Here is a 26,771-nt window from a genome sequence, read left to right on the forward strand (position 1 = left end):
ACACCCCGTAGCCGGTTTCTTGTGGCTTCCTCTGAAGCAGCTGGCGCGAGAGACCGGCTACTCAACGAGGTGGACCCCTGCTCTCATCCCGGCGGGCAGCTCCTGCATCAGAGAGACCCGACCGCCTCCCTGCTACCTCGAGTGGAGCTCTGAGGCAGTGAGGACCCAGCCCCGGGGCTCAGGTGGGGGCAACCAATGGTGTGATTCTTGGGCTGTTGCTCACGGAAGTGAAGAAATACCAGCTCCGAGCCCCTGGCTCTGTGGGCCGCGTCCTTAGAGCTCTGGGGGGCTCCCCGAGGACCAGAGCCTGGCGCCAAGCCCAGTTCGGGCAGGAGGCTCCTTTCTCCCCGGGATCGCCTGGGTAACTTGTTGCCAGGAAACCACCTTGGGCTTGATTCTGAGCTTCTCGAGGGGAAGCCTCCGGTAGTGTCGGGCTGGCCCCCCAGGTGGGTTAGAGCAGCCCTGGATCTGCACTTCCAGTTCCCGCCCTGGGCCCAGGTAGCGCCCCTGCCCTCCTGCCAGACCCCTACACCAGCTCCCTGTGCCATGGGGCTTCCACCCCCCCCTTCACCGCCAGGGCCCAAGGGTACCAGAGAACCAGGCCCTGGACCCTCGCTGTTCGGCCCTGGGCCTGGGAACTCCTAGCACAAAGCCCCAGGAGGCTGGATTTGATTTGCCCCTAACTTCCCCCTGCAGCCTTGGTGGAGCCAGACACCGCGTGTCGCTCATCCTGGGCGAACGCCCCAGCCCAGCCCAGCCGGGGCTAGTGCCCCAGGGTGGGGGGCGCACGGGCTGCTGGTAGCACAGGACCGCCCGGCGGTGTGTGCTCGGCGCTGCACGGTGACAGGGGAAGGCAGGGTCCTGGGGTTTACATCATTCCCGGCCCTGCTGCTTTTGAAACCTGGCAGAGCCAAATGCGACCCGATGCGACCCCAGCGCCCGCTCCCCGTGGTGGGGCTGGGACCCCCCCTTTGCCATAAGCACTGGTGGGGTGTGGGAGAGGATGATGCGGGGGGGGGGGCTCTGCTCTACCCTGACCAGCCTGGAGGAGTGAGGTGGGCTGCACCAGGGGGTGCTGGCCAAGGCCTGGCAGACCGATGCTCCCCAGTTTGCTGGGGGGTTGCCCTGTTTCTGCTCAAGGATGGGGAACGAGCCTGGCCCCTCCTGCATCCTGCCGCTGGGGGGCACGGCGCAAAGAGGGGTCCCCTGGAGTCACGCACCCCCCATGCCCGTCTGTGGCAAAGCCAGGGGAAGAACCCAGGAGTCCTGACTCCAGCCCCCCCAGCTGGGACTGGAACCCAGGAGCCCTTGGCCGGGGCGGCCCGATGCCTGTAACCGCGGAGCAGGGGGCGGCTCTGCCCCTCCGCCTGTGCCGCTGGCTTGGGGGCCGCCCGGCTGCGGGGTAGCCCCGGCCCCGGCCCCGGCCCCGGCCCCGCCCCAGCCGGGCTCCCGGCGGCGCCGAGCCGAGCAACTTCGGCGGCGAGCCCCGCCCGGGAGCGTTTCCACGCGGCTCCGGAGCCAGGGCGGCGCGGCGGGACTGAGCTGCCCGGGGCAGCCGCGCTGGGAGCCGGGGAGGGGGCGCGGGGCTGGCCGGGGGCGGCGCCCCGGGCGGGCGCCGACGGGCGGGCTCGGAAGCGCGGCGGAGGCGGGACGCGCTGAGCTGTGCCCTGGCCGGGGGCTCGGGAAAAGCTCGCCGGGGCCGGGGCTTGCGAGCCCGGGATTCTCCGCTCGCCCCGGGGCTGGGCCGGTGCAGCGGGGCGCTGGGGCGGCCCCTTCCCGGGGCACTGGACGGTGCGGCCGGCGGCTCTGCTCCGGGGCGCTGGGGGAGCCCTCGGCTCGGGCCCCCCCGCTGGGCCGAGCGACTCGCCCCTCCCCCGCCAGCACGGCCCGGGGGGGTCGGTTATCCGCAGATTTAACCCGACCCCCCCCCGGGGGGGGGCGCGGCGGCTCCGCGGCTCGGACCCACTGCGGGATGGAGGGAGCCTTCCCCGCGTCCTGACATGCCCGCCGCCATGCGGGGGCTGCTGGCCCCCCAGAACACCTTCCTGGACACCATCGCCACCCGCTTCGATGGGACACGTGAGTCACCCCCCGGCGCCCATCGCCCGCGCATCCGGGCGTCCTGAGCGGGGGCTCCCCCTTCCAGCCCAGGCAGGGAACCGAGCGCTGGGACGGGGAGACGGGTCCGCCCGCGAGGGGGTTTCACGGCACTGGCCCTGGGGGGAGGAATCGGCGCCGCAGCCCCTGTGACCGTCTCCCTGGGACACGGGACGGGCTGGCTTGATCTGGGGGGTTGTTTTCAGTGGGACCTTCTGACTCCCAAATGCTCCTGAGGCTGAAGTAGGGTGATGGCCCGGCAAGCCTGGGGCCCCGCTGCCGGGCTGGGCCTGTCGGTGGCTATGCCCGGGGCGGGGGGGGGGGGTGCGTGGAAGGCATTTTGCGCCAGATCCAAAGTCTGGCGAAATCCACCAGAGTCATCTGGTTATTGGAGTGTCTCCTCTTCACCCCCGAGCGACGTAAGTTACACCGGCCCACGCGGTAGCGGCCAGTGTGGACACCCGGCGCCTCTCGGGTGGGTTTGTCTCTGCAGGACCCGGACACAGGGGTTTTCCCCTGGCTGGGCTGTGGGGAGAGAACCCAGATCTCAGTGGCTGGCGCTAGGGGAACTTTCAGGCCAATTTCATTTGCTCGGAGGGATCGAAAACCCCCTTGGCCTGAGGCCAGGTCTGCTGGGCAGGGTCAGGCCTGGGAGCCAGGCCCCTCAGGGCTGCCAAAGTGGGTTCGTGGGCCTGAGAGCTCCAGCCGCAACCGCTGGCCGGTCCCCCAGGGATTTGGAGAAGCCAAGTCCGGAAGGTGGGGGAGGGGAGGGGGAACCCATAGGAGCGATTTAATTCCCCCCTGGCTGAGCCGAGTGACAATGTCTTTAGATCCTGTGTCTTTTAAGGGGCTTTTAAACTGGAGGTGCAAAGAACCCACCCGGCGATAATCTATAGATACACACGGCCCCCTTGTGTAATACTTCGTGACATCACAGCAGCAGGGCTGGTCGCAACTTGAGCATTATCCCAGCCAACCCAGGCAGATCTCTCTGCTATAGACACACACAGACACAGCGACACACACACAGACACAGCCACACACACACACAGCGACACAGACACAGCGACACACACACAGACACACAGACACACACACACACAGAGTGACACACACACAGCGACACAGACACACACACAGCCACACACACACACAGAGTGACACAGCGACACACACAGAGCGACACACACAGACACACACAGAGAGACACACACAGCGACACAGTGACACACACACACAGCGACACACACACAGAGTGACACACAGACACAGACACACACACACAGATTGACACACACAGCGACACACACACACACAGTGACGCGACACACACACACACAGCGACACACACAGACACAGAGCGACACAGTGACACACAGACACACAGAGCGACACACACACACAGGACACAGTGACACACACACACAGACACACAGAGCGACACACACAGACACACAGAGCGACACACACACACACACACAGCGACACACACACACAGAGCGAGCTCCTGTTATACTGGGTGCAATTCAAGGTGCAGCCAGCAACTTCCAGCGTGAGTTACAAACTCCTGTGAACCGGTTTGGCCCCTGCCCGCTGTGGCCCTTCAAGGAAAAACCCCCAGATGTGGAGTTTCCACCCGACGCAGCTGCTATTTTCTTTTCTTCTTTGGAAACGTGAGACCCGGGTTTGCAAACCAGCGGCTCTTGACCAGGAGAAGTCACTTCCGTCCCTCCCCGGGAGCCGGAAGGCCAGCGTCGCTGGTGGCCGGCCAGAGGCAGCCGGTGTCCCTGATCTCCCTCGCTGTCTAGTGGGACTGCACAAATGGCGTTTGCTCCTCTCCTCTGGGAAGAAAGGAGCGATCCTCTCTCGTAACGTCGGAGAGAAAGTAGAAACCAGGTCTGCGTGGCCCACAAGGGTCCTGGGGGATTCTCCAGCCCGGAGGGCGTTGGATCAAGGCCGGCTGGTTTTCTAGCTCTGCTCTGGGAATTACTTTGGGGCAGGAGGACAGACCGGACCACAATGGTTCCTTCTGGCCTTGAAATCTAAACCCAAGGAGCCGTCGTAACCGAATATGCACACACGGGCACAAGCACACACACACGGCGCTGTGCAGTTACACACCAGCCTCATCCACAGCGCCGTGTGTGTGTGTAGAGTTCCCACGCACCCGCAGCCGCTCCGCTCTTGGGCGTGTGGAGACCCAGCCTGTTGCTGGGGGCGGGTGTGCAATATGTGATCTTCACACTCATGCATCATTCTACTGCTCTGCTGCTGTGCACACGTGCGACTATGGACCATCTCATACCTCCCAGAGGGCTGCTGCAAAGCTGTGTGTGTCTGGTGGCATGGCCACACGAGTGAGTGTGTCTGCATACCACACACAATGCAGCACCACTCTTGTAATGACCCGCAATCGGCAGATATACACTTAGCCCGCGTAGCTTCTCTGAGTCCGTGTCAAGTGTGCAGAGGGGTAAATAGTTACATGTATGCACAGAGGATTCCTGCCCCAGGCGTACTGGAGGGCCTGAATCGTGTATGCAGAGCATGTGTGTACGCACTCACACAGTGTCGATGTGTATATGTACAAGATAGAAACAACACACAAACCTGCATGGCACGGACATTGACGGTGCACAGCCAAGCATTCTGAAGGTTGGAAATGCCAGAGGCCTGTGGCATTTCCACGCACACACTCCCCCCCCCCCGAGCCCTGGCTCGCTCTCTGTGCTGGATGGCCTGTTTCCCGGGGCCAAGCAGGGCTACGCAGTAAGTGGGGCTGTCTGTAAGGTCACTGGCTCTTGAGCTGCAGCAAAGGAGGGTCTCATGGGTACGGCAGCTGAATGCTGCCCTGGAGAGCTGGATTCTGTCCCGGCCTCTGCCACCGAGTCCCTGGGCGGTGCTGGGCATGTCACTGACAGCATAAACGGTGGTAGGTCCTCCCCCGCAGACGTCTCAGGTTCTGGGTGTCCAGTATTAGCCAGCTGGAGCCCGAGTTGCAGGAGTGTTGGCCGAGGAGCGCGGCCTGGCCTGGAGGAGTGAGCCCCAGGTTCGGAGTCAGGCGGTCCTGAGGGCTAATTCTGCCCCGATGCATGTGGTGGCCGGGGACAAGTCTCTGTTTGCCTGGCTCTCCGGGGGGGACCACGGTGCTGTCAGGGTCAGGGCTCTTGATGGGGCAATGAGGGCACCTGAGGAAAGACCGGGAGGAAACAGGTGTCTCTGTTCCTCGCCACAATGGCAGGAGCTGCTGCCTGAGCAGGGTACAAATATTGAACCGTGACCTCATTCCCTGGGCCCTGCGTGTGGCCAGGGCTACCAGGCCCATGTGCTGGGCAGGGGGGTTGGCAGGAGAGAGCCCAGCTTGGGTCTCCCTGTTCCCCAGGCCTTTCCCGTGCACCTTGCAGCTGCTTCAGCCGGGACACGGGCCCAGCGCGGGGGAGTGTTCACGTCCCAGGAAGATTTTGCCCTGCTGATGACACAAGCTGGGGCTTAAAAAGTTGGTATCTCAGCCAGACCGGGCTGGAATTTCCGGGGACAAAGAAAAGGTACTTCCCTGGCCCCAGGGCGCTCTCCCTGCTGCCCGTCACTGGCCTGCTGCAAGCGACCGAGGTGGTTCTTATAAAGGAAGGGGTCGGGCGCGCTGAACACAGGGGTGGCGTCCAGCTCCGTCACACGGGGGGGTGAGAGAAGTCACACCAGCTTGGCCGCTGGGCTCTGGGTCCTGCTGGAGGGGTCTGTGTGCCCGAGGATGTGGTATAATCCCGCAGCGAGGGGGGCTCTCGGTCCTGGGCTGATGGGCGTCCTTGCTGCAGGCTGGGGTGGGTGGATGATCGGGTTTGAGCGAACGTTTCAGGCATCGTTTTACAGCAGCAAGTGGGTCCTTTGGGGAAGTTTAACACTGTCCTCACAGCAGTCAGCCCTTCCTCTTCTGCTATAGTCCTGCAATGGATCCTTGGCCGTGCCGATCTCTGCGGGGGATTGGCACCTCACCCGCCAGCCCTCTGGCCTGGCTTCCTGAATTCAAACCCAGCCCCGAAGATCCCACCCCAGGTGTTCTGCAGAGCAGCGAATGAGTTCAGCACCTCGGCCAGCTCCCCGGGTCCTTACAGCCCCGCAGGGCCAATCCGCGTTGTGGGAGGCCTGGGCCGGGCTCAGGTGCTCCCCAAATCCCCAGTAGAAACAGAGCTTCTAGGGATGGTGTCCCTGGCCTCTGTTTGCCAGAGCTGGGAATGGGCGAGGGATGGATCACTTGATGAGTCCCTGCTCTGTTCATTCCCTCGGGTGCCCCTGGCACTGGCCGCCGTCGGACAACAGGACACTGGGCTGGATGGACCTTGGGTCTGACCCAGTCTGGCCGTTTTTATGTTCTGAGCTTCTCTGTGGAGCTTGGAGCCCTCCGGACGTGAGTCTGGCTTGGAGTTCCTGGGGCCGGCAAACATCCGGCACCGGGACAGCTGGACTCGCGGTTCAGAATCGGAACTGGCTCCTGGGTTTGGTTCCCAGCTCTGCCACGGACGCGTCATCGCTCTGTACTTCAGTTTCCCCTTGTCACGGAGTCCCCGGGCGATGCTCAGGAACTGCTCCCCAGGAAGCCAGGCAGGACTCTGGGGAGTCTCCTCTCTGGGAGCAGCCTGTCTGCAGGACACACAGCTCACCCGGCTCCATCTTCCTGAGTCTGACCTCGGAGCATTCAGCCTCCTCTGCCCCTCCGTGTGCTTCCCACAGCGAGTCCGCCCAGGCGGGGTCCTGGGGAAGCCAGAGGGTCCTGCCCCCCAACTCTGCAGACAGACGTGACTCTCAGCCAGCCAGTAAAACAGAAGGTTTATTAGACGACAGGAACATGGTCTAAAATGGAGCTTGTAGGTGCAGAGAACCGGACCAGGGCCGCCTGCTCACTGCAGGGCCGGCCTGAGGCTCCCTCCTCCTGCTTTGCCAGCCCAGAGTCTCCCCATCCCTCTCCAGGGCGAATCTTGCAGAGGCATCCATTGGCTGCCCCTCGTGCCATGAGCGCGTCAGGCCTCAAAGTGAGGCCGGGTTCAGTTGAGTCGCTCTGGGGCTGGGAGACCTCTAAGCAAAACCCCAGGCCTTGCAGGGAGCGGGGGGGACTCACTACGGGGCGCTCGTCCCTCCATCAGTGCCCCAGTGTGGCGCTAGGGGGCGCTGTGCAGCGGGGAGCGGCTCAGTAGGGGGCGCTCTCCCCTGGCAGTCAGCTCTGAGCCCAGGGCCGCGCTAGGGGGCCCGTGCTGTGGGGGCGGAGAGGGGCTCAGTAGGGGACTGACCCCACCATCCCCCAGTGCTAGGGGGTGCCAACTTTCAGATGAACGGTGTCTCGCGGAGGGGCAGGCTCCCGCCCCCAGCTCTGGCAGTTCCCCGTGCCCACGGGGCTGGGTTTGGGAGCGAAAGTCTGTGGCGTGTTCCCCCCTCCCCATGCAAAGCTACTCCCCCAGGCTGGGGCATATGCGTCCCCTGCCCCCCCAGCACCCGCTCTCAGCTGCAGGCCGCAGGACTGTGGGGAGACCAGCCCGGCCCCAGCCCTGAGCGAGCGCTCGCCCCGAGTTTGTTCTGCAGGCAGACTGGTTTCCCTGAGTAGGCGGAAGGATATGGTTATAGACAGCAGCACCTGGTGTCCCCGGGTATAAATAGCCCTGTGCTGGGGCCGGCCCTGGGGAAGCAGGAGCTGGGGGGGGGGCAGGCTGCATGACTGTCCCCCCGCCCTGCGCCCCCGCACACGCCGGCTCTCACGCACACGTGTGCTGCTCGCACGGGATCACATCCCACCCCAGGGCCAAGCCCCGTGGGGCCGAGCGGGTTCATCTGAGCCTGGCTGGGAGCAGCCCAAGCTGGGTCCTGGGGGAGGCCTGGCCTCTGCTCGGGGTGGGATGTAGGGGAGCCAGGTGGGAAAGGGGGGTGGGGGAAGGGGTGATTTTGTCTTAAACCCAGACGCCTGCAAGCTACAGGGAGCAACCCCGGCCCAGGCTCAGCCCCGGTCTGCTGATTTTGTCCCTGAGGTGAAGCTCTGAGCTGGGGGGTGCCTGGCTGGGGCTGGGAGCCAGGATGCTTGGGGTCTAGGCCCTGCTCTGGGGGGCTGCGTTCAGAGCCCTTGGAGCGGGAGATGTGGGGTCCGTTCCCAGCTCTAGCGCTGACCTGCAGGGTGACTTTGGACAATTCCCAGCTCCTCTCTGCCTCAGTTTCCCCATGCTCCAGACACTCTGCTTCTCCATGCCCCCTTCCCGGCTGGCTGGGGACGGAAGGCAATCGTTGCTCAGGGAGCTGGTGTGCTAGAAATACCCGAGCCCCCTTCCCCCCCCAGCTTGCAGTGAGTAACATCAGCAGGCAAATTACAGAGCAGGGCCTGGTGCCCGCAGCACCCAGCCATGCTGCTCGTGGGCACACGCCGTGCTGAGCTCGGCTGTCAGCCTGGGGCAAGCAGGGGTGTAGTGAGGAGCCGGCCAGGCCCCAATTCCCTTGGAATTGTCAGGGGGTGCAGGTCGCTGAGCCCTGAGACGAGCCTGGGTTTCAATGTGGGGGGCCCCCGGGCTGGGGTCAGATCCCCGGAGGCGGGTTCCCCAGGCGAGGCCCAGGGGCCTGGGTGTAAACAGCGGAGACTGCGCACGTGGCTCCGGGGCTCCCGCAGGCCGCACCCGCGTGGGGTGATGCCAGACGCTCCGGGCTTTTCCCTGCACCCTTCTCAGCCCCAAGCCCGGGGGCAGCTGCGGCGGAGGTGGGGCACGGCCGCGGTTTAGTGGCACGTGGCAACGCCGCCCAGGGACTGCTCAGTGCTGAAATGCTCCCCACCCCTGGGACGTAACCATCTTGCCCAGGGGCTGTGGGTCAGACTGCGGGTGAGGCTGGTTTATGCCTCGTCTGAAAGCTCCCGTTCGGGCACCTGCTCTCTCTGCAGCGCCTGGGCTCAGAGCCACGCTGGGGGGGTGGGGGGGTTTGAAGGCCTAGCAAGGGAGAAGTCTCCTCGGGCCCTCTGAAGGCTGGAGCCCCAGGCTGGGGTATCCCCTCGGGGACTGGCCTCTGGCTTGGAGCTGGGGGAGGAGATGCAGCCGGCCGGGGAGTGTGGGTAGCTCTCCACCCTGGCGGGCTGGCCTGGCTCCCCGAGGGGATCCCATCGTCTCTGCACTCCTGGGGAGCCCCGGCCACATGGACCCGCCGGAGCCTTGGCCATGACCCCAGGGACAGGGCGAGGTGCCCTGGCCAAGGCCCCTGTGGTGGCAGGAGATTGATCCGGGGAGGTGCCCCAGTGCCCAGCCACCGACAACCCCTCCGCCCTGGCTGTTCCCATCCCCCATGGGGCCAGAGCACGAGCTGGGCATTAAAATCCTCTTCCTGTGACCAGCCCGAGTCCCGGGCAGAGCCCGCGAGCCCAGCCTGGGCTGGAAAACAACTGCGGACACCGCAAAGACACAGCCCCCCAGCCCGAGCCCCGTGAGCCCCCGTCAGCTGGCCCGGGCCGGCACCTGGGTCCGGTGGGGCCGCGGCCCAGCTGGTGTCGCGGGCTGGGGCAGGAGCCAGGCCGAGCACTCTCAGCTGTTGTGTTGTCTAAGCACCAGGCCCATCTGGGAGCCCCCAGGGGTGCACTTTGCGGCTCAGCCAGGCGGGGGTGCAGCAACGCTGCCTCTCAGGGGAGCCCCTCCTGCAGATGAGCCCAATTAGCCGGTGGAGCTGCCCCCGGGGGGGCCCTGTTACCTGGGGTGATTTACAGCCGCAGCCCAGGAACAGAGCCCGGGGAACAGGCAGCTTGTGGACCCTGGGGAGGGGCTGGGCTCCGCTGTGTGCTGGTTTGATCAGATGGGGGGGTGCCCCCTCCCCCCAAAATCCCCTTGAGTTTTGGGAACCCGTTTTACATTCCACAGCGGGGCAGAAACCCCCTCTCCCCCCAAGCCGCCCCCAGCCAGGCCCTCATCTGCAGCAAGGTCCCCAGGGCTGGGGGCAGGGGGGGCTCCAGGTTTGAAAACTCCCCGGGGGGGGTAGGCTGGAAGCAGCAGTTCTCTCCCCCCCCCGCCCCCACCATGCTTGTGCCCCCCGCGCTGCTGTTCAAATGCAAATGTTTGCAAATGAGGCCGGGCTGGGAGTGGGCTCCAGCTCTCAGCTGGTGCAAACGAGGCAGGTTCTGTCCAAATGGCAGAGGGATGACTAACCGCGCCGGGAGCCGCGGGGTAAAAATATCCCGAGCGGAGCCTGCGGGTTCAGACGCCCCCGGGCACCTGGCAAGAGGGGGGTGGGGCAGCGGATGGGCCCCTGGGCTGCTGTTTATTACAGAGCTGCCCTCCCCGGCCAGGTCACAGACCCCTCCCCTTGCCCCAGCCTTCCAGTCCCGCCTGCCCCCCACCAGCAGGACCCACCGGCCTGGCGCTCCCCCCGCCCTGCTCCGTGCCCACCCCCAGTCTTGCCCCAGTGCTGGCCGCGCTGCCAGGCCCGGGTGCCCATCCCCACGCTGGTGTCTTGCAGACAGTAACTTTGTGCTGGGCAATGCCCAGGTGCGCAGTGCCTTCCCGGTGGTGTACTGCTCCGACGGCTTCTGCGACCTGACGGGCTTCTCGCGGGCCGAGGTCATGCAGCATTGCTGTGCGTGCAGCTTCCTCTACGGGCCCGACACCAGCGAGCTCGTCCGCCAGCAGATCCGCAAGGCCCTGGACGAGCGCCAGGAGTTCAAGGCCGAGCTGATCCTGTACAGGAAGAGCGGTGAGTGAGCGGGACGGGACAGGCCCTACAGGACAGGGACCACCACCACCAGCAGACTCTTTGCAGCTGCAGCTGGGAGCCAGGACTCCTGGGTTCTCTCCCCAGCTCTGCCCTGCTGCGCACGCTCAGAGGCAAGTCCCTCTCCTGCTCTGTGCCTCAGTTTCCCCTTCAGTTCTGGCGGGAGGGGGGTTGGGAGGGCTAATCCCCTTGGCTCCCTGTGGGGGGAGAGGGGTGTGCACAGTGCTCCGGGCTGTTAGCAGCTCCCCGCTGTCCCCCAGGTACCCCCTTCTGGTGCCTCCTGGACGTGGTGCCCATTAAGAATGAGAAGGGCGAGGTGGCGCTCTTCCTGGTCTCCCACAAGGACATCACCGACAGCAAGAGCCGGCCGGGTGCCGAGAGCTGGAAGGAAGGTGCGTGCGTGTGTGTGTGGGGTGTCTGCAGGCAATCTCCAGGGCAACTGGGCCTTAGAGACAGCCCCAGACCCTCACACTCGCTGGCCAAGCAAATCATGGGCCCTTCAGAAGGTGGGTCACGTGCAGGGTAACAGCCTGCTACTGCTGCCATCTGGCAGAGCGACTCCTCTAGCTCAAGCTGCAGTGGCCTGGTCTGTGAGTGGAGACGGCCCAGGTTGGATGCGGGGGGTTGCATGTTACACAGACGCACACGACACGTGTGTGACGGGACATGGCAGGCGGGTGCAGAGGGACAGACGTACGCTGACCAGCGTCCCACTCGTTTCTCCCACCCGTGTGCGGAAAGGAATTTGATATGTGCACCAATGTGGAGGTGACGTGTGACACATCACAACATTCATGTGGCGGGGGTGGGGCTGAGGGGTGCAGAGTGTGGGAGGGGGCTCAGGGCTGGAGTGCGGGGGGGGCGGTGAGGGCTCTGGCTGGGGGTGCGGGCTCTGGGGTGGAACTGGGGTTGAGGAGTGTGGGACGGGGCTCAGGACTGGGGCAGAGGGTTGGGCGTGTGGGCTCTGGGGTCGGGCCAGGAATGTGGGGTTTGGGGTGCAGGCTGCCAGGGGGCTACAGCGGGGAGACAGGACCCCCCCCCAGCTCTCTCTCCCCACCGCAGCCCCAAGCACCTGTGAGGCGCTTAAAAGTCGGCTGCGTGGCCACGCGGCTTAGAGGGAACTTAGATGCCGACCCCCATCCCATGGGCCCCCCTGGGTGCCCCTAACATCCGGCTGCTCCCCCCCCCTCTCGGGCAGGTGGGAAGCGCCGGTTCAGCCGGGCCGGTGCCAAGGGGTTCAACGCCAACCGGCGCCGGAGCCGGGCCGTGCTCTATCATCTCTCTGGACACCTGCAGAAACAGGGCAGGAGCAAACACAAGCTCAACAAGGTGCATGGGGGGGACTGGTCTGTGAGTGGGGGGTTGGGGAGGAGACCCTGAGTTGGGGCTGGCGGAGGGGGTTCCCTGAGGGAGGGAACTGCCTGGGTTGGGGAGCCTGGGGAGGGGGCTGGCAATGGGGATTTCCTGGTTTGGGGGGGCTGCCTGGGTCAAACAGGGCCTGGGGAGGGCGGGAGGGTCCAGGGAGGCAGGCTGGTGGGGGGGTCCCATGGGGGAGGGGCTGACCCTGGGGCTGACCCTGCCCCCTCGCCCAGGGCGTGTTCGGGGACAAGCCCTCGCTCCCCGAGTACAAGGTGGCCGCGATCCGCAAGTCGCCCTTCATCCTGCTGCATTACGGCGCCTTCAAGGCCGGCTGGGACGGGCTCATCCTGCTGGCCACGCTCTACGTGGCCGTGACGGTGCCCTACAGCGTCTGTGTCGGGGCCGGCTCCGACGAGGGGCTCACGGCCGGCCGCGGCCCCCCCAGCGTCTGCGACCTGTGCGTGGAGATCCTCTTCATCCTGGGTAAGGACCCTGGGTGCCACCCCCTGCCCGGCTACCCCAGTGCCCACTCTGCCGGCGCGCCTCACTCCCGACCCGCAGCCCCCTGCCCGGCTACCCCAGTGCCCTCTCTGCCCGCGCGCCTCACTCCCGACCCGCAGCCCCCTGCCCGGCTACCCCAGTGCCCACTCTGCCGGTGCTCCTCACTCCCGACCCGCAGCCCCCTGCCGCCCCAGCCCTGGCTCTTTGCTTGGTGCGGCTCGCAGGGCAGCCCTTTCTCCAGCCAGGACCCCTCCTCCCCGCGGGGGCTGCGCTGAGGCCGTTGAGCTCAATTCACTGGTGACGCTGCCCCCCTACGTTAACCCCGCGGGCGCTGTGCTCCCTGCAGACATCATGCTCAATTTCCGCACCACCTTCGTCAGCAAGTCGGGGCAGGTGGTGTTCGACCCGCGCGCCATCTTCCTGCACTACCTCACCAGCTGGTTCCTGCTCGACCTGGTGGCCGCCCTGCCCTTCGACCTGCTCTATGCCTTCAAGGTCAACGTGGTGAGTCAGCCCCGGGGCGGGCACCCAGCCGGGGAGGGGAGGGCCCCGGGGCTGGCGTCACAGTCCCCAGGGGCGGGGGGAGCTCCCAAGGGGGAGCCTGGAACCCCCAAGCGCCAGCACAGTCTGGAGCAGGCAAAGCCAGGAATTTAGCTCCCCTGGGACTGAGTCAGCCCCACTCCAGCCCTCCCCCTTGGTCCCCACCAGCTCCGGCCCCATGTCGGCCTCTGCCGGCCTCAGCCCTTCCCTGCTGGGTGGCTGTGGGAGCCCCTGCCGTGCCCTGCCCCGCCACCAGGGCAGCGAACTCCCCGCGCTCTCTCCCCGCAGTATTTCGGGGCTCACCTGCTGAAGACGGTGCGGCTGCTGCGGCTGCTGCGGCTGCTGCCCAACCTGGACCGGTACTCGCAGTACAGCGCCGTGGTGCTCACGTTGCTCATGATCGTCTTTGCCCTGCTGGCTCACTGGGTCGCCTGCATCTGGTTCTTCATCGGCCAGCTGGAGATCGAGAGCAGCCGCGCGGAGCTGCCGGAGATCGGTAGGTGGGGCACGCCTGTGTGCACGGGGCACCCCTGGGCGTGCTCCAGCACGTGCACCCGCCGCGCTGCTCCACGTGTGCGATCGCACGCCCAGTCACAACGGGTGTGCACCCGCCGCGCTGCTCCACGTGTGTGATTGCACACCCAGTCACAATGGGTGTGCACCCGCCGCACTGCTCCACGTGTGCGATTGCACACCCAGTCACAACAGGTGTGCACCCGTCGCACTGCTCCACGTGTGCGATCGCACACCCAGTCACAACAGGTGTGCACCCGCCGCTCTGCTCCACGTGTGCGATCGCACGCCCCGTCACAACAGGTGTGCACCCGCCGCTCTGCTCCACATGTGCGATCGCACGCCCAGTCACAACAGGTGTGCACCTGCCGCGCTGCACCACGTGTGCGATTGCACGCCCAGTCACAACAGGTGTGCACCCGCCGCGCTGCACCACGTGTGCGATTGCACGCCCAGTCACAACAGCAGTGCACCTGTTCTGCACCACGTGTGTACACAGGGCACACCCCAAGACGTGCACCTGCCACTCTGCACCACACACGTGCGATTACACACCCAGTCACAACATGGGCACTTGCTGCTCTTTGCTACACACGTGCAATTGCACGCTCAATCACAATAGGCATACACCTGCTGCTCTGCATGACACGTGTGTGATCGCACACCCACTCACAACACGTGTGCACCTGCCTCTGTGACCCATGTGCCACACAGGGGAGCATGCATACATACAGACAGACGTGTGCCCATACGTACACCCCCAGCACGCCCCGCTGTCTCTGACGTCTCCCCCCCGGGCTGGGATCAGCCTTGGCCGCACACACAGTCTCACGTGCCTGGGCCCTCCAGCCCGCACGTGCCCCATGTGCTGTCATCCCATGCCCACGGGCGCACACGGGTATGGTCTGGCAAGCGTGTCGTGGCCTCCGTCTGTGCCCCCACGCTCTCGGGGTATCACGAGCCCCCAGGCGCACACGCACGGTGTCACGGTTGGAAACAACCCCCGCCTGAGGGTGTCAGTTCGCACACACGTGTGCCCCCGCAGACACGCGTGCACAAACGCACACACTCTGAGGTGCCCCTACTAAGCCGATCCCTGCCCCAGGCTGCCCTCCCCCACTGGCCAGCCTGCCCCTGCCCCGGGCTCGCTCACACCTTGGGTCAGGCCTGCCTCTGGGCACTGCCGGACGCCCTGGCTGGGTCCCAGCCGGCCCCAGGCCCTGCCCCAGCTCATCCCAGCTGCTCTTGCTCCGCCCCGGGGGGGCTTTGACCCGTCTCTGCCCCCCAGGTTGGCTCCAGGAGCTGGCTCGGCGCCTCGAGACCCCCTACTACCTGGCGAGGAAGAGCTGCAGGTCCCCGGCCAACGGGACGGGCCCGGGGGGGCCCCCTGGGGCCAACTGCAGCCTCACTGGGAACAGCTGGGAGCTGCTGGGGGGGCCCTCACTGCGCAGTTCCTACCTCACCTCGCTCTACTTCGCCCTCAGCAGCCTGACCAGCGTCGGCTTCGGCAACGTCTCGGCCAACACCGACACCGAGAAAATCTTCTCCATCTGCACCATGCTCATCGGGGGTGAGGGGGGGCGCCAGGGGAGCAGAGCTCTGGGGGGAGGCAGACACGGGGCAGGGCTTTGAGGCCAGGGTGAGAGGCACCAGGATGCCGGGGGGGGGGGGCTGCCAGAGGTGTGAGTGGGCAGAGGGAGGCCTGGCAGGGAGGGGAACCAGGGCATGGAGGGTGCCCGGGGGGGTTAGGTGGGGGGAGTCAGTGGGGGGGGTGGCCGGCAGGGGAGGATCAGGCTGCCCCCCGCATCGCTGTACCAGGACCCCAGTGACCCTGTCTCCTGGGCACTTTGCATCCTGGCCTCCTAACAAGGGGTGGGGCTCGGGGAGCCCTGGGGGGACCCTCGGGGGGATGTAGCCCCCACCCCAACCGCCTGTGCCCACCCCATCCCCAGCCTCACCCGGGTGCTGGATACAGCGACGGGCAGTTGCCATGGAGACGGGTGAGCGCCTGTCGGGTGAGTGGGCGGGCGGGCGGGGGCTTCACCCACACAAGCTGCCAAGGGGGATCGCTAGCCGCAGGGGGCCCCCTCCCCCTCCCCGCACCCCCTGCTCTGCCCCCATGCGCGACTAATGCCCCTCACTCCCGACCCGCAGCCCCTGCCAGCCCAGCCCTGCCCCCCCCCACCTCCGCCGGTGCCCCTCACTCCCGACCCGCAGCCCCTGCTAGCCCAGCCGTGCCCCCCCCACCTCCACCGGTGCCCCTCACTCCCGACCCGCAGCCCCCTGCTAGACCAGCCCTGCCCACCCCAGCTCCGCCGGTGCCCCTCACTCCCGACCCGCAGCCCCTGCTAGCCCAGCCGTGCCCCCCCCACCTCCGCCGGTGCCCCTCACTCCCGACCCGCAGCCCCTGCCAGCCCAGCCCTGCCCCCCCCACCTCCGCCGGTGCCCCTCACTCCCGACCCGCAGCCCCTGCTAGCCCAGCCGTGCCCCCCCCACCTCCGCCGGTGCCCCTCACTCCCGACCCGCAGCCCCCTGCTAGACCAGCCCTGCCCCCCCCAGCTCCGCCGGTGCCCCTCACTCCCGACCCGCAGCCTCTGCTAGCCCAGCCCTGCCCCCCCCAGCTCCGCCGGTGCCCCTCACTCCCGACCCGCAGCCTCTGCTAGCCCAGCCCTGCCCCCCACACCTCCGCCGGTGCCCCTCACTCCTGACCCGCAGCCCCTGCTAGCCCAGCCCTGCCCCCCACACCTCCGCCGGTGCCCCTCACTCCCGACCCGCAGCCCCTGCTAGCCCAGCCCTGCCCCCCCCAGTTCCGCCGGTGCCCCTCACTCCCGACCCGCAGCCTCTGCTAGCCCAGCCCTGCCCACCACACCTCCGCCGGTGCCCCTCACTCCTGACCCGCAGCCCCTGCTAGCCCAGCCCTGCCCCCCCCAGTTCCGCCGGTGCCCCTCACTCCCGACCCGCAGCCTCTGCTAGCCCAGCCCTGCCCGCCCCACCTCCGCCGGTGCCCCTCGCTCCCGACCCGCAGGCCCCCTGAGCGGGTCTCCACAAAGCGCTCGGGTGGGAGCGATCGGGTCAGTCTGGCTCCACGTTACCCAGAGCCTGCCTGGGCCCTGTCCTTCCAAAGTGAGCCCAGGAGTCCGGGCTGCCCTGCCCCGGCCAGGCCTGACCCCGGTCCCGCTCTCCCCCGCAGCGCTGATGCATGCCGTGGTGTTCGGGAACGTGACGGCCATCATCCAGCGCATGTACGCCCGGCGCTTCCTGTACCACAGCCGCACCCGCGACCTGCGGGACTTCATCCGCATCCACCGCATCCCCAAGGTGCTCAAGCAGCGCATGCTGGAGTATTTCCAGACCAGCTGGGCCCTGCACAACGGCATCGACACCCACGAGGTGAGCCTGCCCCAGCTGGGAGCTCCCTGGGGGGCTGGCCTAGAGCGAGGGGGGGAAGTCGTGCCACCAGGGAGCAGCCTGTTTTGTCTCTACGGGGGTTGGGGCCGTGCGGCTGTGTTTTCGCTCTGCTGGCTCTGGGGGCCCCTCCCGGGCCCGCTGTGGGGGGAGCGGGGCTGGCGGGGGGGCGGGGGGGGGCCTGGTGTGTGCGGGAGGGGCTGGGCCGCCCGAGCGGGAGCCGGGGTCGTTAATTCTGCTCCCCCCCGGCCCCGCCCAGCTGCTGCGGAGCCTGCCGGACGAGCTGCGGGCCGACATCGCCATGCACCTGAACAAGGAGCTGCTGCAGCTGCCGGTGTTCGAGGCGGCGAGCCGGGGCTGCCTGCGCGCCCTCTCGCTCAGCATCAGGCCGGCGTTCTGCACCCCGGGCGAGTTCCTCATCCGCCAGGGCGACGCGCTGCAGGCCCTCTACTTCGTGGGCTCGGGCTCCATGGAGGTGCTGAGGGACGACACCGTCCTGGCCATCCTAGGTCTGCGCCTTGCCTGGGCGGGGGGGATCAGGCAGGGAAGGGCCCCCCCCATCACTTGGTCACGGTGCCGACTAAGCCAAATGCTTCACTGAGGATGTGCCCCTCACTCCCGACCCGCAGCCCCTGCTGTCCCTGCCCTGGGCTCCCCCCAGCTCTGCCGGTGCCCCTCACTCCCAACCCGCAGCCCCCTGCTAGCCCAACTCTGCCCCCCCTCCAGCCCTGCCGGTGCCCCTCACTCCCGACCCGCAGCCCCCTGCTCTGGGCTCCCCCCAGCTCTGCCGGTGCCCCTCACTCCCAACCCGCAGCCCCCTCCTAGCCCAGCTCTGCCCCCCTCCAGCCCTGCCGGTGCCCCTCACTCCCGACCCGCAGCCCCCTGCTAGCCCAGCCCTGCCCCCACAGCTGGGCCAGTGCCCCTCACTCCCCCCCCCCTGCAGCCCCTGCTACCCCATCCCTGGGGGTCTCTGCTGGTTTTGAGGTACAGGGATGGGGCCGAGCCCCCCCGCCAACCTCAGCGGGAGCAGAGGCAGAAGCTGTCCCCCCCTCACTCCAGGGCCTCAGATGGCCTGTAACGCCCGGGGGGGAGGCACTGGACCTGCTGCATCCGCTGGGCGTCAGCGACCCGCCCTTTGCTCCTAGGGAAGGGGGACCTGCTGGGCTGCGACCTCTCGGGCCAGGAGCGCGTGATCAAGGCCAACGCGGACGTCAAGGGCCTGACCTACTGCGACCTGCAGGGCCTGAGCCTGCGGGGGCTGGGCGAGAGCCTGGCGCTGTACCCCGAGTTCGCCCGCAAGTTCCGCCAGGAGATCCACACCGAGCTCAGCTACAACCTGGGCAGCGCCGGGCCCCAGGTGAGGGGCGGGGCCAGGGGCGGGGCCTGACCTGCCCAGCAGGGAGCGCCCCCTAGTGCTTGGCTGGGCACCTGGGGCGGGGGGCTGTGCAGCCCCTGGTGCCCCAGTGCAGTGGGGTGGGGGGGTGCTCGCCCTGACCAGCCGTGCAGGCCCCAGTGCAGTGCTGGTCTCACCCCGCTCCAGGGCAGGGGTTGGCCTTGCTGCCTCCCTGACCCCCTCACCCCGAGCTGATTGGGGGGGGCTCCTCCCTTCCTGCCCCAACCTGTCACTTAACATTCCTTAAACCTAGTTAAACACCCCCCGATAAAAACGAAGGACCCAGCGGCAGGAGTGAAAAGGGAACCCAAGCAGAGGCCAGCAACAGAGCGGGGGGCTACTGCGTTTATTGCACCCAAGGCAGCATGTCTGATTACCTGCCCTATGGGCGGGTGGCGTATTTGTGCGTTCGGCGCAAGGAGCTCCTGGCCCTCAGACCGCGTACGGGCTTTGGAGACAAACGTGGTGGAGCTGAGGGAGACAGAGCGGGACCTAGATGAGACTTTCCGGGACACAGTAGAGCGGTCCCACCCCCGGTCTGACAGCCTCTGTGCTGCTCAGGAGGATGAAAGCCTCAGGGAAGGAGAACATCCAACTGGAGCAGAGGGAAAGGATCCCATAGTTGGGACCCTCCTCCCGGATGATGTTGTGGTCTCCTCTCGCACTGAGGACACCTCTCCGGGGTAGGGCACTCCAGTTATTGGCAAGAGACAGGTGTTAGTAATGGGGATTCAATCATTAGAAACCTAGACAGCTGGGTTTGTGATGACCGGGAGAACCGCATGGTGACCTGCCTGCCTGGTGCGAAGGTTGCAGCTCTCTCCAGGCATCGAGATAGACGTATGTGGCATGCTGGGGAGAAGCCAGTGGTTTTGGTATGTGTAGGTACCAATGACAGGGAAGGGTAGGAGAGACGTCCTGGAGGCCAAATTTAGGTTGCCAGGTAAAAGGTTGAAGTCCAGGACCTCCATGATACGTTCTCTGAGATGCTCCCAGTTCCACGCACAGGGCCAGTTAGAACGGCAGGGTCTCAATGCGTGGATGAGACGATGGTGCAGGTTTAGATTTATTAGGAACTGGGGGAACTTTTGAGAAAGGGGGAGCCTGTACAGGAAGGATGGGCCCCACCTAAACTAGATTGGAACCAGATTGCTGGGGCTTAATATTTAAAAGGTCATAGAGCAGTTTTTAAACTAAGGGCTGGGGGAAAGTCGACAGGCACGGAGAAGCACGTGTTTTGGACAGAGACGTCCCTTAGGGGAGGGTCTATTAATGGAGATTCTCCATGTCCTAGTGGGGAGGAGAGGATGGAAGATGATAAAATACAGGCAGGGTCTGATGAGAAACAGTCAAATGAAAAAAGTCCCGTTAAATTACATCGTGTAATGGCAGACAGCTAAAAAGTGACAAGTTTTTAATTGCTTATAAACCCAGTGCTAGAAGCCTAAATAATAAGATGGGTGAACAAGAGGACCTCGTATTGAACGAGGAGATTGATCTAACAGGCATCACAGAAACCTGGTGGAATGAGGATAATCAATGGGACACGGTGATACCAGGCTACAAAATCTATCAGAAGGACAGAACAGCTTGTGCTGGCGGGGGAGTGGCGCTTGATGTGAAAGAAAGCGTAGAATCAAGTGAAGTAAAAATCTGAAATGAACCGAACTGTACCATAGAATCTCTCTGGACAGTAATTCCATGCTTGAATAATTCGAATATAGCAGTAGGGAGATGTTACCAACCACCTGAGCAGGATGGTGAGAGTGACTGTGAAATGCTCAGGGAGATTAGAGAGGCTATTAAAATAGAAAACTCAATAATAATAATGGGGGATTTCAACTATCCCCATAGTGGCTGGGTCCATGTCACTCCAGGGCAGGATGCAGAGAGAAAGTTTCTTGACACCTTCAATGACGGCTTCTGGGAGCAGCGCGTCCTGGAACCCATGAGAGGCAGTTCCTGATTTAGTCCTAAGTGGAGCGCAGGATCTGGTCCAAGAGGGGAATAGAGCTGGACCAGTTGGTAATTGTCACGGAGTCCCCGGGTGATGCTCTGGAGCTGCTCCCTACGAAGCCAGGCAGGACTCTGGGGAAGTCTCCTTTCTCTGAGCAGCCTGTCTTCAGGGGACACAGCTCACACAGCTTCCACCTTCCTGGGTCTGACCTCGGAGCATTCAGCCTCCTCTGCCCCTCCGTGCGCTTCCCCCAGCGAGTCCGCCCAGGTGGGGTCCTGGGGGAGCCAGAAGGTCCTGCCCCCCAACTCCGCAGTCAGACGTGATTCTCAGCCAGCCAGTAAAGCAGAGGTTTATTAGACGACAGGAACATGGTCAGCATGTCCCTCAGCAGATCGAGGGATGTGATCGTTCCCCTCTATTCGACATTGGTGAGGCCTCATCTGGAGTACTATGTCCAGTTTTGGGCCCCACACTACAAGAAGGATGTGGAAAAATTGGAAAGAGTCCAGCGAAGGGCAACAAAAATGATTAGGGGGCTGGAACACGAGTTATGAGGAGAGGCTGAGGGAACTGGGATTGTTTAGTCTGCGGAAGAGAAGAATGAGGGGGGATTTGATAGCTGCTTTCAACTACCTGAAAGGGGGTTCCAAAGAGGATGGCTCTAGACTGTTCTCAGGGGTGGCAGATGACAGAACGAGGAGTAATGGTCTCAAGTTGCCGTGGGGGAGGTTTAGGTTGGATATTAGGAAAAACTTTTTCACTAGGAGGGTGGTGAAACACTGGAATGCGTTACCTAGGGAGGTGGTGGTATCTCCTTCCTTAGATATTTTTAAGGTCAGGCTTGACAAAGCCCTGGCTGGGATGATTTAATTAGGGATTGGTCCTGCTTTGAGCAGTGGGTTGGACTAGAACCTCCTGAGGTCCCTTCCAACCCTGATAGTCTATGATTCTATGGTCTAAAACAGAGCTTGTAGGTACATAGAACAGGACCCCTCAGCCGGGTCAATTTTGGGGGGCAGTGAGCCAGACAACCACTTCTGCACTTCACTCCTCGTCCCCAGCCAGCCCCAAACTGAAACTCCCTCCAGCCCCTCCTCCTCTGGGCTTTGTCTCTTTCCCGGGCCAGGAGGTCACCGGATTCCTTTGTTCTCCAACCCTTTAGCTCTCAGCTTGCAGGGGGGAAGGGCCCAGCCCATCAGTTGCCAGGAGACAGAGTGTCACCATTTATGTACCCTGGCCCTGTGCTCTGCAACAATTACACCCCTGCCTTATCCCACCACCTAGAGCCTTAAGGAAATGCCTAGGGGAAACTGAGGAACCCCGACAATATTCAGAGGAAACATTAAGCACAGTCCCACTTCGTCACAGTCATAGTGACCATAATATAATTGAATTTAACATCCCTGTGGCAGGGAAAACACCACAGCAGCCCAACACAGTAGCATTTAATTTCAGAAAGGGGGACTACACAAAAACCAGGAGGTTAGTTTAACAGAAATTAAGAGGTACAGTGCCCAAAGTGAAATCCCCGCAAGCTGCGTGGAGACTTTTTAAAAACACCATAATAGAGGCTCAACTTAAATGTACACCCCAAATTAAACACCATAGTCAGAGAACCAAAAAGAGCCACCGTGGAGAAACAAGAAAGTAAAAGAAGCAGTGAGAGGCAAGAAGGCCTCCTTTAAACAGTGGAAGTGAAATCTTAGTGCGGAAAATCAAAGGAGCCTAAACTCCGGCAAGTGAAATGTAAAAATAGAACGAGGCTGGCCCCAAAAGAGCGTGAAGAACGGGTGGCCAAAGACTCAGAAAGTAATGGCAATGTTTTTTTAAGTCCATCAGAAGCAGGAAGCTGCTAAACAGCCAGGGGGGCCCCTGGCCGATCGAGGTGCGAAGGGAGCACTCAAGGATGATAAGGCCATTGCGGAGAAACGAAATGAATACTTTGCATCAGTTTTCACGGCTGAGGACATGCGGGAGATTCCCAAACCTGAGCCATTCTTTTTAGGTGACAAATCTGAGGCACTGTCCCAGATTGAGGTGTCATTAAAGGAGGTTTTGGAACAAACTGATAAAACTAAACAGCAATGAGTCACCAGAACCAGACGGTACCACCCAAGAGTTCTGAAGGAACTCAAATGTGAAAGTGCAGGACTACTCACTGCAGTCTGTACCCTGTCACTGAAATCAGCTTCGGTACCCGATGACTGGAGGGGAGCTAATGTGATGCCAATTTTAAAAAATGGCTCCAGAGGCGATCCTGGCAATTACAGGCCAGTAATCCTGACTTCAGTACCAGGGAAACTGGTTGAAACTATAATAAAGAACAATATTGTCAGACACAGAGATGAACATAATTAGTTGGGGAAGAGTCAACATGGTTTTTGTCAAGGAAAATCATGCCTCACCCATCTACTAGAATTCTTTGAGGGGGGTCAACAAGCATGTTGACAAAGGGGATCCAGTGGATACAGTGTACTTAGATTTTCAGAAAGCCTTTGACAAGGGCCCTCACCAAAGGCTCTTAAGCAAAGTAAGCTGTCATGGGATAAGAGGGAAGGTCCTCTCTTGGATTGGTAACTGGTTAAAAGATAGGAAACAAAGGGTTGGAATAAATGGTCGTTTCCAGAATGGAGAGAGGTAAATAGTGGTGTCCCCCAGGGGTCTGCACTGGGCCCAGGACAATTCAACATATTCATAAACGATCTGGAAAAAGGGGTAAACAGTGAGGTGGCAAAATTTGCAGATGATACAAAACTACTCAAGACAGCTAATTCCCAGGCAGACTGCGAAGAGCTACAAAGGGATCTCTCAGAACTGGGTGATGGGGCCACAAAATGGCAGATGAAATTCAATGTTGATAAATGCAAAGTAATGCACATTGGAAAACATCATCCCAACTCTACACATACAATGATGGGGTCTAAATTAGCTGTCACCACTCAAGAAGGAGATCTTAGCGTCAGTGTGGCGAGTTCTCTGAAAACTTCCACTCCGTGCGCAGCGGCCGCCAGAAAAGCGAACAGAACGTTGGGAACCACTAGGAAAGGAACAGATAATAAGGCAGAAAATATCATGTTGCCTTTCTATAAATCCATGGGACGCCCACATCTTGAATACGCGTGCAGATGTGGTCGCCCCAGCTCAAAAAAGATATACTGGAATTGGAAAATGTTCAGAAATAGGCAACAAAAATGATTCGGGGTCTGGAACGGCTTCCGTATGAGGAGCGATTAATCAGACTGGGACTTTTCAGCTTGGAAAAGAGATGACTAAGGGGGGATGTGATAGAGGTCTATAAAATCATGACTGGTGGGGAGAAAGTAAATAAGGAAGTGGTATTTACTCCTCCTCAAGAACTAGAGGTCATGAAATGAAATTAATAGAAAATTTAAAACAAACCAAAGGAAGTATTTCTTCACACAACACACAGTCAACCTGTGGAACTCCTTGCCAGAGGATATTGTGAAGGCCAAGACTCCAAATGAGGTTCAAAAGAGAATGAGATAAGTTCATGGAGGCTAGTCCATCAGTGACTATTAGCCAGAATGGGCAGGGATGGTGTCCCGAGCCTTGGTTTTACCAGAAACTGGGAATGGGCGATGGGATGGATCACTTGAGGATTCCCTGTTCTTTTCATTCTCTCGCGGGCCCCTGGCCACTGTCAGCAGACAGGACACTGGGCAGGACAGACCTCGAGTCTGACCCAGTCTGGCCGTTCTGATGTCAGCGAGCAGAGGCCCCTCGGGCTGGGCGCAGGCATCACTGGAGAACCCCTGGGGCAGGGGGTGGTGACCTGGCTCTGGCGTGTGGGGCAGATGCAGGGCCAGGGAGCCACACAAGCTGAGTGAGGTGGGGCAGCAAGGCCCCTCCCCCATGCTGACCCCTCCTGCCCCCCAGGCCGACACCAGCTCGCTGAACAGCGCCAACCCCCTGCTGGAGGACAAGGCGGCCGAGGATGTCCCGGTGCCCCCACCCCGCTCGTCAGCCGGCCCAGCCCAGGAGCCCTTGGAGGCACTGTCCAGCCCCCAGCTGCCCCCCAGCTGCCCCCCCTCGGCCGTGGGAGCCAAGCTGCTGTCGCCCAGGAGGGGCGTCCTGCCCCGGCCGCGGCGCCTGCCCCCCGCTGCTGGCCCCCAGACCCTGCAGCTCCACAGCCTGCCCTGGATGGGGCCCCCTGACCTCAGCCCCAGGTAAGAGGGTGCCGGGGCCTGGGGGGGGGGTCCTGCTGTGCCAGGGCCTGGAGTGAGGCTAACAGGGGTTCATCCCAGCTGCCCGGGGTCGGGGTGTTTCCTGGTGGTTACCCCGGTGGCTGGGCACGCGGCTCAGATCTGCCCAGGTGGCTTTAGGCAATGACAACCCCCCCGCCCCCCAGGGAGGTGTGGGGGCCTGAGCCCTTCGGAGACGCCCAGCTGGGTGTCCCTGGGCTAATGGGAGGGGGATGGAGCCCCCCTGCTGGGTAGCTCTGGGGTCCCAGGGCTGATGGCCGGGGAGGGGGGATGGAGCCCCCTGCCTCCCCCTTCCCTGTGCTGGGTGGCACTGGGGCTGATGGCCGGGGAGGGGGGGATGGAGCCCCTGTACCCCCCCATGACGGTGCCGCTCTCCACTGCAGGGTGGTAGACGGCATCGAGGAAGACGCCTGCGGCTCGGATAAGTCCATGTTCAGCTTCCAGGTCGGCCCCTCGGGCCCCGACTGCAGCAGCCCCTCCCCTGGGCCAGGTACTGTCAGCGCCCCGGTGGGAGCAGGGGCGGGGGAGGCTCTGGGAGGGGGCTGGGCACCAGGACTCCTGGGTTCTCTCCCTGGGAGTGGGGGGGGCCTGTCCTCCTGGGTTCTCGCCCCTGCTCTGGGTGGGGCTGGGGACTAGGACTGCAGGGTTCTCTCCTCCGCTCCAGGAGGGCTTGGTGCTAGCCTGCCGTCTCCCCTTGCCCCAGACAGCGGGCTGCTCGCCATCCCCCTGGGCCCAGCGGAGCTGACGGGCGCAGACGCCATCGAGAAGCTGCGGCAGGCGGTAAGCGTGTGGGTGGGGGGCTCAGCCCCTGGCATCCTGCCCCGCGTGGGGCCCGGGGGGTGGGGGAGAGCACTGGGATGCTGTGGATTCAGGGAGCCCCGGCCCAGGGGAGGGGGCAGAGGGCCCTGCCTGGGCGTGGCTCTCCCGCCCAACTCGTGGGCCCCTCCCTGGCATGGGGGGCTGCCCCCACACTGAGGGACCTATCAGCTGGGGTGGGCAGGGAGGGGGCACTGGCCCGCCCCTCTGCGCTCACTCCTCTCCCTGCCCCCAGGTGGCCGAGCTGTCGGGGCAGGTCCTGCAGATGCGCCAGGCCCTGCAGCTCTTCCTGCTGGCCCAGCCGCCAGCTCCGCTCGCCCGCCCCGAGGGCACCGCCTCCTACACGGCCTCGGCTTTCCCCGGCGCCACCCTGCTGCAGCCACTGCGCGTGGAGACGGGCATCCCGGCCTTCTTCCTGCACAGCTCCGCGCCCGGCCCCTGCCTCAACGCAGCCTGCCCCCACGCCCAGCCTGCGCCCCCGTGGGCCTGGGGCCCGCCCGCCTCCCACAGCTCGCCCTGGCCCGGCGCCCCCCGGACCGCGGCAGGGGGCAGAGACGTGGAGCTCGGGGCTAGCTCCGGCCCCAGGGACCCCACTGCTCCCACGGCAGCACCGGCCTCCCCTGCCCGCCACGGACCGCCAACCGCTGAGACGGACCCCCAGGGGCCTCCAGCTCCGGCCGCTTTCCCTCGGCCCTGGGACCCGCCCGGCCTGGAGATGGTGCGGCTGGGTGCCCCTGGCACCCCCTGCTGGCCCCGGGAGGACGGCACAGGCATGTAAAGGCTGCACCCCCCTACACACAGCAGGATTTTTCTGCCCCCCCACCACCCCTGGAGAGCCAGGGGGCCTGGCCTGGCCACACAGCCCCCGTGGGGAGCCCCCACGGGCCACGGGGCTCGGGCCTCGCTCCCAACACACTGCTGCCTCTGGGGGCTGCCCCCATGAGCACTGCGGGGGGATAGGCCACAAGGGGTTCAGTGCAGGAGCCGCTCTCCAGAGCTTGTGGCAGGAGCCTGGTTCCACCCCCCAAGGGCACAGCTGGCCCCAGCCGGCGGAGAAGGGGCAGGGTCCCGTCTGGCCTGTGGAACTGGGGGGAGGGAGCAGGGGGGCCCCTTGCCTCCAGGCAGTTGGGGGCAGCAGGGCTTCCAGTCCATAGGGCTTCCCCTCCCCCTCCCTTTTTAGATTAAAACAGCTGCGTTTTGATCTCTGCTCTTGTGTCTATTTAGGCCTCTGCCTCTCATACACTCACTGCCCCTACGA

General features: G+C 63.7%; 1 protein-coding gene across 2 annotated transcripts; it reads left to right on the forward strand.

The window, feature by feature from the left end:
* Window positions 1-1,709: 1,709 nt before the first annotated feature.
* Window positions 1,710-26,714, forward strand: KCNH3 (potassium voltage-gated channel subfamily H member 3). 2 transcript variants are annotated; one of them, XM_073318267.2, is made up of 15 exons: window positions 1,710-2,079; window positions 10,555-10,788; window positions 11,067-11,198; window positions 12,005-12,135; window positions 12,399-12,648; window positions 13,013-13,170; window positions 13,495-13,702; window positions 15,008-15,289; window positions 16,910-17,109; window positions 17,384-17,633; window positions 18,270-18,481; window positions 24,372-24,661; window positions 25,081-25,187; window positions 25,401-25,477; window positions 25,749-26,714. In XM_073318267.2, the coding sequence occupies exons 1-15, from the start codon at window positions 2,001-2,003 to the stop codon at window positions 26,289-26,291; spliced, it is 3,153 nt and encodes a 1,050-aa protein (XP_073174368.1). In that variant the 5' UTR covers window positions 1,710-2,000; the 3' UTR covers window positions 26,292-26,714. The 2 variants fall into 2 exon arrangements, with proteins under 2 accessions (XP_073174368.1, XP_073174369.1); XM_073318268.2 differs by having other exon boundaries at window positions 25,405-25,477; window positions 25,749-25,837.
* The last annotated feature ends 57 nt before the right edge of the window (window positions 26,715-26,771 follow it).

The sequence above is a fragment of the Lepidochelys kempii genome, chromosome 20 (assembly GCF_965140285.1).
Source record: "Lepidochelys kempii isolate rLepKem1 chromosome 20, rLepKem1.hap1, whole genome shotgun sequence".
Classification (NCBI taxonomy): Eukaryota; Metazoa; Chordata; order Testudines; family Cheloniidae; genus Lepidochelys; species Lepidochelys kempii.

Bases quoted from the DNA above. Each gene is read 5' to 3' on its own strand.
- KCNH3 (XM_073318267.2), top strand. From the start codon at position 2,001: ATGCCCGCCGCCATGCGGGGGCTGCTGGCCCCCCAGAACACCTTCCTG. The intron at 10,789-11,066 runs GTGAGTGAGCGG...GCTGTCCCCCAG, and splicing joins GATCCTGTACAGGAAGAGCG to GTACCCCCTTCTGGTGCCTC. The intron at 24,662-25,080 runs GTAAGAGGGTGC...TCTCCACTGCAG, and splicing joins CCCCCTGACCTCAGCCCCAG to GGTGGTAGACGGCATCGAGG.